General features: G+C 41.1%; 1 protein-coding gene across 2 annotated transcripts in view; it reads right to left on the reverse strand.

Annotated features, from left to right (window-relative positions):
- The window catches only part of FNDC3B (fibronectin type III domain containing 3B), a 345,426-nt gene that overhangs the window by 238,284 nt on the left and 90,450 nt on the right, over positions 1-16,692 (reverse strand). For both annotated transcript variants that reach the window (XM_059163470.1, XM_059163471.1), the window contains exon 3: positions 12,419-12,494. In XM_059163470.1, the coding sequence (XP_059019453.1) occupies positions 12,419-12,494 (76 nt within the window). The remainder of the gene's footprint in view (positions 1-12,418; positions 12,495-16,692) is intronic.

A 16,692-nucleotide genomic window follows, 5' to 3' on the forward strand; every position in this document is an offset into this window, starting at 1 on the left:
GCACAGAGTGTGGTATGTTTATCTGCAGAAGTTTCCTAACTCTGTGACCATCTCCCCAATACACACAAAGTTATTCATTCAATTTTAAAATATTCCTACGATATCCTATTTACTCTCATGTGGGAATGGAAGCACAAAGAAAGGAATTCCTGATAAAATGGCGATTGACTCAAGAGATATAAACTTGAAAGACTGTTTACAAACAAATGCTTTGAAAATAGAGTCCCCAATTTAAACGTCAGTTTGTTAACATTCTAGAAGAGGAAGGGGGAAAAAATTTCAGACCAAGAAATAATTCGATCTTTGAGTTAAAGACTGAAGAATTTGAGCCAATTCTTTCTTATTTTTTTGGCATTCACAGGACTTTTTTCCCCCGTTTTGACCAATTCGTGACCAGACTGAATCCCAAGAGTTCTCTCTTTTGTTTAAGGGCACTACTTCCGTAAATCCCATTTCCTTACAAGGGCTCCTCACCCCAACAATCTCCTACTTCCCTTCAGTCTTCCTCAAAGCCTGGTCCCAGAACCAAGAACATCAGTATTGCCTAGGAAACTTCTTAGCAATGTTTATTATCAGCACACCTGCAGCCCAAACCTGAATTAGAAGGGGAGGGGGGGCGGGCAACGACACACATGGGACACAGACACACCGGCAGTCTATGTTTTAACAACACTTCCATGCTGAAGCTATCAATAATCATCAGCCTCTGACACCAGATAGAATACGCCAGATTCAGGTATGCTGTGGGGACCACCTGAGTCCAATGCCAAGACATTTCCTGGGTACTTATTAGCCCCTTTTCAAGGTACCACGCCAAATCTAGAATGAAGGAAACAAAGAGGGAAGCAACAGTGCCAGCCCAATTTCTTTCCTGAACTCAAGTAGAAAGAGGCCAAACGAAGCTTCTGTGAACACCAAGTTGTAACATGGTTATCTTCCATCTCACTTTTTCAATTCCATCCACCCTGCACAATCTTACGTGCTATAATCAACTCTGAAATGTGCAAGTTTACAACAGAATAAGTAAACAAATACTGAGTTGACATCAAAATAAACGTAAAACAAATCTGGACTGCGGGGAGAGGAGCAAACTCCCAATTTCTCTTTGATGACCCTTGTTAATGACTTAATAGAAGTTTTTTAACAGAAACGAAATAGCAATTTTAATTAGTAAGTTCAATAAAAACAACCACCATGTAGAGGTTCCTTAATAAGTATATGAATGCGAGATAAAAGATCCTGAAGCACTTGAAAAAACGGCAACACCTCTTGAAGAACACCAGCCTGATGAACAGACACAGGTCCACAGCAGGTGCGGCCAGACATCCTGGGAAAGCCTGGCCTGAGAGTTTAAGCTGGCCTGAGGATTAAGCGAACCAGAGATTTTCAATCTCCACCGTATATTCAACTCAACTGTGAAACATTCCCAAACTAACAACGCCCCCGGCCTTTTACTCTCCTACAATCTGACAACTTCCCAAAATTAGCCAAGGGATCAACTGTGTATTTGTTTTTACAAGTGCCCCCTGGTAATGTGTTATGCAAAATTTACAAACCACGATGTTAATATAACCAGCTTTAAAATCCTGAAATAAATAATATTAATAAAATTCTGAAATGTCAGAGAGATTATCTTAAGTATATAACGCAGGAACTAGGGCACTGAAAATGTGAATGCTCGACCCACAGAATAAAACCTTGTCTTGATCATGAAGAATAAATTAACCAGGGCCATCTGGATGGCTCAGTTAGTTAAGCTTCTGCATTCCGATCAGGTCATTTCGCAGGGTCCTGGGATGAAGCTGGCACTGGGCACACTGCTCAGCGGGGAGTCTACTTCTCCCTCTCCCTCCTCTCGCACTCTCTCTCTCAAATAAATAAATAGATAAATAAATAAAGACTAAATTAACTGAATTAACTCAGATCTTGATTTCTAATTTATGGGATAACATGCCATGCTTGGGCTATATTTTATTAACATTTTGTGATTATTTCATGCTTATACTCAAAGACAATTTAAGTACAGGGGTGCCTGAGCGGCTCAGTTGGTTAAGCCTCTGACTCTTAGTTTCAGCTCAGGTCATGACCTCAACAGGAGGTGGAGTCCAGCACCAGGCCCAACCTGGGAGTGGAGCCTGCTGCAGATTCTCGCTCTCCCTCTCCTGCTCAGGCTCTCTCTCTAATAAATAATTTTATTTTTAAATAGAACTTACAATCTGTTAATAATTGGAAGCTTTTTAAGTTAAGTAAAAATGTGGAAACCTCTACAGCCAGAAAGTTACCACAAAACTGGGGTTAATTCTGGTTCTATAATGCAACATATAAAGTGTCCATAAAAGTGTCACATTTAAAGTCTGCAATGCTTCCATTTTAACTCAAGACAAAGAAAGACTTGAAGAGTTGAAAAAACTTACTCCCCTTTTACCCAGCTGCCTTTACATCCTCAAAAATAGTGAGCAAAACACCTTCCAAGTCACTGAAAACTGCCTCAGAGAAGCAATGCCCAAGTTGATAAGCAGAAAAAAATATTTACCTTTTTTTAAGTTTGCCTCTTTTTTTCCTTAAAGATTTTATTTATTTATTTGACAGAGATCTCAAGTAGGCAGAGAGGCAGGCAGAGAGAGAGAGGGGCAGGCCCCCCACAGATAAGAGAGCCCAATGCAGGCCTCAATCCCAGGACCCTGAGACCATGACCTGAGCTGAAGGCAGAGGCTTAACCCACTGAGCCACCCAGGCGCCTCAAGTTTGCCCTTCTTTTTAATCCTTTTTTGTTTATCCCATGGCTTGTCCAATTAGGAGAGAATACAAAATGTTCACTATTAAAGGACAAAAACTTTTCAGAAGACTAGATTCTACCTATCTTTGAGAAACGTACAATTCGCGAGAGCCCATCACTCACCCCATCTCTTCTGTGTATGTGTCTTTGGCCAGCAAGTCATGACCACCCTCCACACATCTAGGATTTCTGCTCCCACTTCTACACATTGCCCTCTCCACTGCCCTCACCTGGACTCTCCTGGCCTCCTGCCTGTCCCTCCCAATCACCCATCTCACCACCTCCCTCCCTGCCACTTTGATCACACTGGTGGTAGAGAAAAACTCCTCCATTTAAATCACAATTTAAAGTGTACTCTATCCCCATGCCACTCAGTCTCACAGAGTGTACTCTATCCATCCCTGAGTCGGACAGAGTTTGAGAGTTTACTACTACAGATAAATGTGATAATTTCTAACTGCACAAAAACATTTGTAAAACATAAATAAGTAATCTACACAAAAATATTTGCCAGTAACGTAAAAGAAAAAGTTGGTCTTTCTTTTACTATTAAATAGCCTTAAAAATATTTTCCAAGATGTTCCCAGCCTAGTTCTCACAAAAGGAAAAAATGTTATCAGAGGAATGAATAGAATAATCATTCCCTCATGCTTTTTATTGGTAAGCGGACCTAACCCACATAATGGGCTTCTTCAGAATAGCTATGTGTTTTTAAAAACCACTCTTACCTGCATTCATTATCCTAACTTGAAAAACTGAGAGTAAACATAATTAAGTACAATAACAAACAAAAAGGAAAAAGAACCTCTGTGAAGTAACTCTGAATTTTTTCATCACTGTGACATGAATTTTTAGCAGTTTATTAGTGACTTTCCTTTATTCTGGATGCCTAGTAGGTGCTGGATAAGTTCTGGAATACAAAGATCAGTAGGTATGACCCCCGACCTTGAAGAAACCTGCCCTCTAAAGAACCCTTTACAGTCTTCCTTAAAGACACTTCCAACATGCTGTTTTCCATTTCAAGTTCTAAGTGTAAAAAATACAGAAAGAAGAAAGCAAGACCCCACAAACTACAAGCTATGAAATGTGGCAGACAAGTGAGGTTATAGGACACTGTTCACTCTTCTGAATTAGCAGGCATGCAAAGATCTGAGACATTTAAGGAACTCCAAGCAGTGGTACCTTCAGAAATAACATTTTAACCTTTGTTCAAGTCTGAAAGGCAAAAGGGCACACAAGCTAAATTCCATCACCTAATTTTTGAAATGTGTTCTGTTGAAGCATTACAACAAGAATGTGAAGACATCTTAACGACTGAGCTACCCAGGTGCCCCAAGACATCTAAGAGAAAATTCTAACCAATCCCACAAGTTCATGTAGGCTCTCCTGGGATATTTTAAAAATGACAGGTAATGAAAATGAAGAGACATTCAATGTCTGCCCTTACAATGGCTCCTATTTACTGGAGTTTACCAGGACTCTGAAACTTTCTACACAGTATTTCATTTAATCCTCGGGGTGACACTTCAAGACCAATATCGTCATTCCCAATTCTACAGATAAGGAAACAGAGGTATGGAGAAATAACTAATTCTGTGATATACAAGTAAGATGCAAGGAAGTTCTAAACTAGGTAATCTCGCTCTCAAACCCCCAAGATCTTACCCGTATGCCTTACAGCCCTTCAGCCATGCCAAAGAGCAGGACGCACTAAATGCAGATTAAAATCTGTATAAAACTTGGATCCCCTGGCTGGCTCAGTGATAGAGCATGTGACTCTTGATCTCAAGGTCCTGAGTTCAAGCCCCAACTGGGCGTGGAGCCTACTTTAAAAATAAAAAATTTAAAAAAAAAAAGTAGTATGGAATTTAATTGAAATGTAAAAGGCAAGGCATACCCAGAGGAACTGTTTTGTAGGCCTGTCTCAATATGGCCGCTCGGGCCTGCTGTGAGAGTTAACTACCTATCACCCCAAAGGAAAGCAATAACTAAAGCTTGAGCTACCACAGAGCTTACTTTAAATGCATGGAACAATGGACTGGTTTTATCACAACTTGCATCTGAACAACATATACATTCCCATAAACCTTCATCAGACCCCAGGAAAGCAAGCCTAGTATACACAGGCAGTAAAATGGAGGCCAGACCTTCTTCTACAGATTTCCATGAGCAGGATAATCACATCATAGCCCACGATTTATTGTGACATCTCCTTAGAACAAAAATAATCTGCAAAACTGCATCCGTTACTAGATAATGGTGATGACGAAGGCTCTTGCCATGGATACGTATTAGCGTTATCCCCACCTTAGGAAAGAAGAGGGAGGCTGAGAGGTTAAGCATTAGCTAGAGAACAGCCAGGGATCATACTATATAGCACTGACTTTCAAAACATCATCTTTACAACTTCTAACAGATCAAATCACTAGAACTCTACTTGGAGAAAAAGGCCAACGTCTGACAACGTAATACTGGGTGAGGTTTTATCTGTCTTAATTATGCAAATGCAAGAACAGCAATAAACCATCAAGATAACTGGCAAGGGCAGAAGGAGAAGGACAGAACGCAGCAGACACACTGGCTACCTCCCTTGACAGGGGCTTTACACCTCCAGGGAAGCAACGTAATTTGACACTGATGTAACCCAGTCTCATGACTCAGTCCCAGCGTGATGACAGCTGCAAGTAACACCACAGACCTTCCTCCCATTCCTTCCAGAAACTGGACTTTGCTCCAGGCCCACCAGCACTTACCAGCCCTTGTGGGGACCACACTACTGGTCAACTTCTAGTTGCTCAGCAACAAGCCTGGGTCTCAAAGAGGCCTCTTAGGTCCACACTGAGAATGCCTGCTTGCAAGTAGAGAACTGTTTGCAAGTAACGGCTGCACATGTCTATGTATGACAGAAAAGCCAAATCGTCACGTTCAAAATAAAGCTCTCAAACATTTCAGCGATCAAGTATATTCCAAAACACTGAGACCCAATATTACACACATACACCCGGCTAAAAAGTGCTTTGTCCTGAAGCTACCATTTAAGAACCATAAGATAAATCGGCAAATTGATGGAGTATTTCAAAGTTTTCCTAGAAACTCAGACCCTCCCTGCTTAGAACCTCACTGGAGGACTGTGAAGGAACTCTCCCCAAATAGAGTTTTGGAGCAATCAGAAAGATAGGATACTGGAGCTAGCCTGGGCAATTCTAAAAGATTTTCAAGGGAGCCCCAACTCTTCAGAATAACAGCTCAGATTAGCTATCAGTCACAAACTGCCCTCCTCCTCCACCGCAAAAGAAGTGAATTTTCAAGGAAGTTTCTCAAAATTCTAGTCTTGTAAAAAGAAAAAAATATTTCCACTTAAAACACATTCTACAAATATACTCAAATAACAATGTAATGAAGGCTTGCGAAGATGCAGAGGAAAGGAAGGCACTCACATACAAACCACCCAACTATTTCTGATGGAACACTTGTTTGCAGATGTCAGCCAAGGTAAGAGTTCAGTCAGCCTTAGCAGACAAGCTTCATTCCCCACAGGTCTTTTCCCTTGGTTTTAAGCCAGTAAAACAAGCACTTCTTATTTATATGAGAAGCTTTGCTTGTGAAACGATAGTCTACCTCAGGTTGTAAACCCCTCGCTCTGACACCATTCCTGTCATTTCTCCGCAAAGCCAGAGATGCGCGTTCCTCAGGATCTGTCATAAAATTCTTAGCAAGAATGACAGGTCAGTGTTTTAATGTGCCCAACAAGTCCAAATGAGGGAATTAAAAAAAAAAAAAAAAAAGTAACGTTTAAGTCCCTGTGGCAGTCTGGGTGCTGAATCCCACAAAGAGGGGCAGGGGTGGGGGCAGACGAGGAGATTCAGCAACATGGAACCGCTCTCCATGGCGTCATTCACAGAGTCCCTGAGCAGAGCATGGTGTTCAATGATACAGTCCCCACACTCAGTGGGGCAGGAGGAGAATCCAACACAGAGCTGAAGAAGGCTTGCAGAGAGTAAGGAGGGGAGGGGAAAGTGCCCCAGTGTCATGGCAGCCAAGCCACAGCCCGGCCAAAGCAGGGGTCTCCTCGAGCTCCCTCCTACCACACGTCTACTGTCATTTCTAGGTCTCAACCCACTCACTGCAAGTGAGCAGAGTAAACCACATCTGCAGAAGGTGTCCATTTCTTGTGGGCAAAACGCATCAGCATGACATTTCTTTAAATAGGATTCTTTATTAAAATAATGGTGCTTCCCAAGCATTTTACTTTAATCTTTTTCTTCTATCACCATGACATCCACCTATTTTCTTCAGGCTCACAGTCTGTAAGTCTTAAAACACAAATTTACACACAAACACACACACACACACACATACACACACACACACACAAATGAAAATTGCAGTTTTAGGGGTGCCTGGGTTGCTCAATTGGTTAAGGGTCTGCCTTTGGCTCAGGTCATGATCCTGGAGTCCTAAGATTGAGTCCCATGTTGGGCCCCAAGCTCAGCCGGGGCTGGCTGGAATAGGGTGTCGTCTGCTTCTTCCTCTCCCATTCCCCCTCCATTTCTCTCTCTCAAATAAAATAAAATCTTTTTTTTTTTAATTGCAAGCTTTAATATTGGAATATGAAGTAATATAAAAGTACCTTAGATTCTCAACATGTTTCTCTCAAGGAAACTGACTAGCTTCAATTATCCAACATTTTGGGAAATGAAAGTCCTTCTATGGAGACTTGAGAGACCATGAGAAAAGTGCTGAACTACATATTTTAAAGCTCCCAGCACAATGATAGAATTTAAAAGCAAAATCATCACATCTGATGGGATGCCAGGATCCGTCAAGGATCTAGTCAGCAATCATTAAGAGGCTGTGGGGCTGGTGAGCAGGTTGAGGATACTGTGTCGCAACTAGGTTCACAGTCTAATTCAAGAGCCCAAGAGCAGTGCGCACAGATAGCCAGACTGTTGCGGACAGTGCCACCTCCACCTGCTCCTCCAGGAAAGCAGAGGTCGGGATGGAATGGAGTGGTCTAGGAGGGCTCCTGGAGAGACAGATCCGGAGCCCTAAAGGAAGTGTACTATTTGTTTTGGCTGAAGGATTTTACAGAGAACAGAGAAATGGCCCAGATAAAAAGATGGCATGTGTGGACAGGAAGGAAGTCTGCGTTGCCAGCACCTCAGCCCAAACAAGGATATGAAAATAATGGGACAGACCTGCAGCTGCCCTCTATTAATTCCTGAATTTAAGCAAAGTCAAGAATTCATATTGATTGCTAAGATACCTTTTTTCTCCCCTAACAATTGGCTCTTTATACTTTCATCTGGCCCAGGGAAGAAAAATCTTTTGTCTAGGGTGCCATAGGTACAGTGCTGCCTCCAAGTGAGAATAAACTATGACCTTTTGGGGCCTTTTCAAGACCTGTGATTCATGTTTCATGGAAAATATTGAGAAATGTTCCATTAGAAATGAATCTGCTTTCACAGCATACTGTAGGTTTCCTGTGTTTTTCTTCCTTCATTATCACCAAGGACATTCTCATGAAAACAAAATCTTGTTTTTCCCCCCAGAGTAACCATATTCTTTATATTGATTTGCTCTGAATTTCCAAACTGCCTTTTCATGGCATCACAGTGAGCTTCTGCTGTCTTTTCAGTCACATTGTGAATGTCCTATAGACAAATTCAACTACAAGTAAAGAGGGTTGACTTCAAGTAGTGTAATTTCAAAGTTTCCAGGAAGGCCTGGCAATCAACTTGGTTCCCTACCCCAATCCCTGCCCTCCACCCCAGCAACAATCCCTAACTTGCTGAAATATCAGTGCCGAAATAGCCAAGTTATTAAACCGCCAGTTTCAATAGTGCTATAAGCGATGGTTATGACTTCAAAATTTCCAGAAAGGCCACTTCCAATCACCACTCCTACCTACACACACACACACACACACACACACACACACACACACACACAAAACCACCACCTCCACACCTGCTGGCTGGGGTTGAATGAGCACAACTAGAGCTGCATTCTCCTCACTCTAATCTTTAGTACAACACAAATGCTTCTTTCCCAATTTCCCATTACAATATGATCCAATTTCAGGTGGTTTCCTAATAGGTTTTTAAAAGGTAAGCAAGAAGACTGCCCCCCGCCATTACCAGTCGTCTCCCACTGGACGCTTCCTCTTCAGCAGCTGGAGTCGCAAGCCCCACCAAGAAGCTCAGCCCACCCCAACTCTGGACCTGGTCCTAACTCGGGGAGGAAATAACTTAAGGAATTCTAAATCAGTACTCCTGTGTCATACTGTGTTCTGTTAGTTCTGGTAACAGGAAATCTGTCTTATCCCAAAGACCCAATTTCTGAAAACCATCTCTACTTGATCTTGGCCATCTGAGTACTCATCCTGGTATCCTGCTCAGAATCTTGTTATTCCAGGAACAGGAACCCACCTCGCTCCTGTGACATGCCCAAAGGGAATGGAGTCCTACTACAGGAGTTCCCTGATATAAAGCCACAGAGCAAGACAATAAAGAGTTCATGCTCTCGAGTCAGACATACCAGGGATGGAAACTCAACTTTGCCTCTTCTAACTATGGGAATTTAGGTGTATAAATTAACTTCCAGGGGCCTCAGCCTCATGTTTATCTAACCATACTCATTAACAGAGAATATAACAGAAGAGCTAAAGCGGGGCAACAAGAGGGATGTTAATGACAGTGAAAGAGTAATAACGTTACAATTTGTGTTCGAATTTACAAATACATTGCCTATTGCTACATTCTGTGATGATATTCTCTACCCACCTGAAATGAAGCATTCACTTAATTTAGACAGGAACTCAAAAGAAGGCTTGGGGGCTGAAGGGAAGCCACCACTCAGTGACTGCCTATTATGCAATGGTGACAGTCAATGGGTCTGGACTCCAGGTTGCTTCCATCTCCTGCAATTCATTCTGTTGTCCCAAAACTTCCCAAGCCCTAGCAAACCAATTAGCTCCCTGTCCTGGTCCCTTGCACCCAATCCTGTCATTTCAATTAATTGGGCCAGGTACCACCATGCCCCAAATGGAGATAACCATAGTCTATGGGTGTTCAGAAGAGAACAAAGGATAGGAAGACTGAGGAAGCCCAAGATAAACGGCTCCCCAATTGTGCTTTAGTCAAAGGCATTTCTAAAATCATTGGATGGGGTGTTAATGTCACTTATCTCAAAGTATCATCATGAAAAAATACAAAGCTTCCATTGTGAATAGAGTGAAATATTTCCAACATTTCCTAGAGAATACACCAATTACTGACATGAACACACAGACACAAAGTGGGGGAGAGACTGGCGCCTGGGTGGCTCAGTGGGTTAAGCAGCTGCCTTCGGCTCAGGTCATGATCTCAGGGTCCTGGGATTGAGCCCCACATCGGGCTCTCTGCTCAGCAGGGAGCCTGCTTCCTCTTCTCTCTCTGCCTGCCTCTCTGCCTGCTTGTCCTCTCTCTCTGTTAAATAAATAAAATCTTTAAAAAAAAAAAAAAAAAGTGAGGGAGAGACTAACCTGATGAACACACGTGAGCACACACACACACGCGAGCACACGCACACACGCACCCATGCACACACAACAAAAGCAGGTGGCACAGAAGAGTGGATTTCATATATGTAGACCTACTCAGCAATCCACTGCTTTTATGGTTTCAATAGAAAGTATTAACACATACACAGTTGTAGAGGAACACAGTCCACTGGCCAGTTAATTCATGGGCTCCCATGTTCCCATGATCAGAAGCTCAAATTCATTCTTACTGAACTGAAAAACCAGGTTTATTCTATGGAGGTGAAATGACTTTTTATCTAATTTTTCTAGCATGATCCTTTTTCGAAGTGGATTTTGAGGTTTTATTTGTTGACAATACCTATTTATTACAGAACTACAAGTAGGTAAAAGATTTTATATCCCATACTATCTTAAAATATTTATTTCCTCTTTTCTTTTACCTTAAGTTTCTTTGTATGACTCATCACCAAAGACTAGATTCAGTTTTTAAATGGCTTAGAAAACCAAAGATCAATCTCAGGAACATAATGGTCAGAGAAATGCAAAAATCATTAGTAAAATGTAAAAATCATTAATAAAATGGTTAAGTCATTTCGGATTATCTATCTGCAATTAAAACTGGCTGGGCCTGAATCTTTGAAAACACACTTATTTCTCCAAAAGTAGAAGTTTTTTTTCCTGGTTTTTGTACCTAGAGAACAAAATTAAATAGAAAAACTACAAAGTGGCATGGTCTGCTATTAAAAAAGCAGTAGAAAAATCACCTTTTTTCATGCAGCTCATTACGAGAAACTAAAACTGAAGGGCATTTCCCTTCATTCATTTCTGCACTGGTGAGCAAGTCCAGAAATTAAAGATGAGGGCTCTGATCAGATTCTTGGCCAATCACTAACCTAGTACTGAATTCCATTACATGCCAATTTGCCATCTGCCCTATAATCCCAATCACTGCCAAAAAGAGCTACTGCAAACACCGCCCCCTGACACAGCAGTGTTTTCAGACTATGTATCTGGACTGAGCATCCTGTGGTTCAGAGTATCTAAGCCATTTCTCTCCAAAGTGAACTACAGAGAGGCGGCACTGGATTATACAAATAGGAAGTAAGTGAAATGCCCTAGGAGCTACACTTAAAGAATTACACCCAAGGAAGTGTCGCCTACAGCTGGAACTTACTTAGAGGACAAGATTCTGGACTCTGAGCCGATGCTGTAATGGAGTTAAGACATTTAGAGAACTTCCAAGGAACTATTCCGTATATGGAGGGCCATGAATTGTTAGGGACAGGCGATGGACCATGATGGGCAGCTTTTTAAGATGGCCTCCAATGATTCCGGCCTGCTGGTGTTCCCACACTGTGCAAATCCCCTTTCTCAAGTGGATTGGACCTGGTATCACCCCCCTGCCCTCAGTTGCTACTCTGATGAAGCCAGCTGCCTCACGGGAAGCCACCTGCCAATAGCCCACAGAAACCTAAACCCTACCAACAACCTCTCAAGCAAGTCTGGAAACAGACTGACCCTTAGACATGCCTTTCAAGGATGGCAGCTCTAGCCCACACCTGGCTTTTGGTATCTTGAGAGGCCCAGGGCTGTGGGACACAGCTCAGCTGGGCCTAAATTCCTGACCCACAAAAACTGAGATGATACATGTTGTTGTTTTAAACCTCTAGATTTTGGAGCAATCCATTAATCAGTAAAACAAGTAACAGGTACTTACTACAGATCTTACCTGAAAAAAACATCATGTCGTTGGCCTCATGTTATGAATTTCAAAGTTTTAACTAATTTGAAAAAGTTATTGTTCTCAATGGAAAATTTGAGGTCCTTCAAAATCTCAACAGTTTCTAAATTCCGTAATATATTAAAAGATACTGCAAAAGCTTTCCCAAGTTAAACTCACTCACATAAAAGTCAACCGAACCCTAAAGGTATTTACCTTTGCCCCTTTATTTATCATAGGCCTACATTAGCATCGAGACTCTATTTCACAGAAAGAGTAAAACGTTTTTAAAAATCCAAGATAAGTGATATGGAGACACAAAGAACAACTCTACTCCCTTAAAACAAGAAATAAAAGAGAAACTCCTCTGGTTAGAGGCTTACAAGAATTTCCTTACCTTGAATGCACTGAAGTGTTCCATCCTCTGCTCTTATTGTGAAAGTCTCACCTGGATTAACTTGAACAAGAATGACCTGCAAAATAACACATTAATTTCAATTTAACACTAGAGCATCTGGGGCTTCTCTTCCACAGTTTTATTACCTGAATTTATGACCTAGACAGGACATGTGTGGCACAGAACCCCGTATCAACACAAAACTTAGGATAGGTCTTAGACCTGGTTCAGAGTTGAAGGGGGTCAGTATACCCACTTGAATTTAGCTAAGTGAATTCTCCTGCGTTGGTTATGATGTTACGTACCTAAAATGCTCAACTTTTTTTTACTCTCACACAATTCCTTTTTTTCTTTCACTAATTTAGAAATGAGAAATCAAGAAGAAACGAGACCAGATACTATGCTTATAAGGGAAAAAAAGACACAGAGAAACATGGCTCTGGGCAAACACTGCGGCACACATTCTTCCTAATTGTCCATTACTGACTCGAGTTGTAGGAGTCCACTATGTAATAAAGGCGGCAATTTGTAAGAAAAATGTTCAGAAAATAAAGTATCTGTATAAGTTCTGGAATTAGTAATAAACACTATAAAATAAATGAATAATAATATTATGAATAGGTCTCACTCAAATTTTTTAATCTGTTATCTAAATGTCAGTGAACATTAATATTTATTTTAAAAAGTTTATTTACTTATTTCAGAGAGAGAGAGTGCGCACACCAGAGAACCCAAGAGTGGGAGAGTGGCAGAGGGAGGGACCCTTTAAGCAGACTCCCCTGCTGAAGCAAAGAGCTCCAAGGGAGGCTCAATCCCCAAGCCCTGAGATCAGGACCTGAGCCAAAAACCAAGAGTCAGACACTCAAATGACTGAACCACCCAAGCGCCCCTAATATTTAATCTAAGTAGACAACTTTCAAGGCTAGACCATGCAGAGCAATGGCAAAGTATGTTGTTCCAAGAGCCTCAGTTTTAGATCTCATCTAGTTCTTTAAGTAACAAAAGGAAAAAAAAAAAAAATCACTGGATTTACATCTAAATACAAATCAAAGGACATAATCTAAGCTTAAAAACTGAGGTGAAGTATCACACCATGGGCAAGGTTAACACTACAAAAATAATGACTGTCAATTTCTGGAAACTGGACAGAGGTCAGTGTCACATTCATCTCAGGGTTCTCGGAGCAAGCCTTGTCTCTCCCTGCATCGAAACCATCAGGCGTACCGTTCCCTGTCCTTCTTCATCTCTGCCTGTCACCCACCTTACTCCTTCCCTGACCAGTGACTCACGCCTATTCATTCCTGTCAGCCTAAGAAGCGGCATCAGCTTTTCAGGACAGGACAGACCTCCCACCGTGTGTCGTAACACAAGTGTGTGTGCCCTCACACACATCTATACATCTGTACATCCCCTTCCTAGAACTGACAACTCCAGAGAGCTCCGCAATTATTCTAGGGCCTGTCTTTGCTTCTTTAATATTGACTCTGTAAGGACTTAAGGGCTCAAAACTGTACCCGGCCTAGAATAAGCACTTGATAACTATTTCTACTGAATGAATAATCAAAGTCATAAAAACACAAAGAAAACCAGTGCAAACAATATTTTAACTTAGAAATTGAGCTTTCATAATATTCAATTTAAAAAGTCAACTTTTTTTTTTTAAGTCAACCTTATTTACTTCATGTACCTAAATTTCTGTTCTGTAAATGTGTTTGAGATCAGAGCCGTTTCATCTTTAAAACCTAAACCTTTAATATCCATGTATTTTGTTTCTTCTAATAATTCACCACAGGAGACACTGTTAGGATATTAAAATTATTTAAATCAGGAAATGCATTAACTGGAGAAAACAAGATCATTCAGGAAAAAGCAGTCCCAGCTTCTCCCTGGTGCTTCTCATTACCTTGAATTATAACGGTGGTTTCAAGGCAATTTATTTTTCCTGTACAGTAACTGTGTCAATAATCTTTCAGTCTTAAGTATTCAAATTCTCACCAATGTAAACACACTGTGCCATTTTAAGAACTCAAAAGGAAATCCCTTCAGATCTCTACAGAGTGATTAAAACATTTCAATTGCTTTCTTGAAACTGAGCTTTTAAAGGCATTCCTAACATGAAAATAGTTTCAATTTAACTTTATTCGTACATAGACATAGAACATAACTTGACTATAACGGAATTTTTAAAAACACTCCAATAAAGAAAATTATCCGTATCTTTTTAAAAGTCCTTAGACCAATTCCAACATTACTGGAATAGAGCAGAAATCAGTTCTTGTGCTGAAACCTCTAGGGGTAAGACCTATAATACAGGCCTGTAGAATTAATTAGTTATGAAAAAAAAAAAAATCAAAGGACACCAAGACTATGCCCCAGATACTCTGTGACAATCCCAAATTCATGTACTCTGTCCTCCACCGCTCTCATAATTGTCAGACAATGTGTCCTGAATGCAGGTCCTGAAAGTACAATTCACCAGTATTATGGAAAGTCCCAGGCAGGAAAAGGGATTTCTGAACTGGGGTACGCTCCACATTCTGTCACATTACCTGTTCCTCACATGACATGAAAAGTGTCTGTAATGGTTCCTTAGCAGTACCTGACACCAGACTACCATTCAAAGCCTGCAAAAGCCATTTATGATAACCCCTCTCTGCTTATGGAGACCGATTCCTGACCCCCACCCTGCTTCTTCAGGGGGAAAGGTGATAGGTAAAGAGCTTTTATGCATCCTACTAAAATACCTCTCTTCAAATGTTTCATTCCTGTAATTTTCCCTGCTGCTGGGTTGCTATGGCAACCAGATTATAATCTGCCAAGTTACCTCAGAAACCAGGCAAATCTCCTGCGTCCCAATATCAATTTTTCTTAGAGCAAAAGTCATTATTTGAGCAACCCGCATTCATCCTGGCACCGATCATTTTAAAAGAAAGCATTTTATTACACTGAGGTCCACTCCACCTTGTTTTCACTGTCAATAAAGGAGAGATAAAAAAATAAAAGTTTTGACACACACCAGTCCAGGGATCTCATCCCTGACAACAGACATGAATGAGAGGGCAGAAGTGCGCCTTCCATCACCCAGCCCTGAGGCACATGAGTTATGCCCTGGCAGGCTCCCTGGTGTTTAACCTTTCCTATGACAGCAGCCTGCCCCTCTCTCTCTCTCTTGCCCTCTCTGCCCCTACTCTGTCTCCCTCCCTCCTTTCTCTCTCTGGCCACAAGGCAGACATAACTGTCACAAGTTCTCACAAATGCAGAATGTAAAACATCCTATCACTGTACAAACCTCATTTTTTTTGTCCACTCACTAAGCATTTCCTGCGTTTCCAAAGTCAGTATTAAAACAATTCAAGCCGCATTCTGTGTCTCATCAGAGGAAAAGAGATTTTAACCCCTGATAGATTCTTCTCCTCTAGAGAAACCAAAATAGAACCGTGTTAATCAAATCATAAAAGCATATTCAGGCTACGCTTGCTTCATCAGGTCAGTTTCACATCTGTTCCAGCTACATAAACCAAGTAGCCCAAAATAATCAGAGGCAACTTTGTCAAAAATTAGTGACAAGTAAGTACCCATTCTTCCAAAATCTTAATAAAACAAGTAGTAGAATTGATATCATTTAACAAAAAGCTTAAACAGCATCGTTAGAAAGCTCTGCCCAACAAGACTACCAAAACAGGTGTCAATAGATCTTTCCTTAAAGGTATAAATCCAACACAGTTTGTTACCCAGTAGAGGAGGAAAAGGAAAGCTACTACTGCAATTTAAATTGTGGGTGGCAGATTAACCAGATCAGTGGTATCGAAGATCATTCCTGGAGGCAAATTCCTAATTTACATCTCAAAAAGATCCCCAGCCCCCTTACCCAACCAGCTCCTGCCCCATATGTGCCCATCACAGAAGCTTCTGCTGGGAGGACAGTACTGACCAACCAAAGATAGAATGTTACATTTGCAGTTTTCCTGTAAGTTAAATCCAATAGCCAGACACTCAAGATACAAACCTTGCCAGGAGAGGGGACCCTGTTCCATTCCAGAAGCTTCTTCCACTTGCCACACTCTGTGAGGTTTGTCTTAACTCTTAACTATGTTATGTATAAATGAACACTTCTCACTTGTAGTCAGCATGTATGATTACCCAACACGTATCTTTAGGGAGAAATAATGATACAACCTAAAAGCTGCAGAAGAGTTCCCCCTAAGAAAGGATTCTGTCAAGAATAGGTAGTAACTTCTTTTTGAAGATTTTATTTATTTATTTGAGAGAGAGAG

The sequence above is a fragment of the Mustela lutreola genome, chromosome 2, assembly GCF_030435805.1.
Source record: "Mustela lutreola isolate mMusLut2 chromosome 2, mMusLut2.pri, whole genome shotgun sequence".
Taxonomy (NCBI): domain Eukaryota; kingdom Metazoa; phylum Chordata; class Mammalia; order Carnivora; family Mustelidae; genus Mustela; species Mustela lutreola.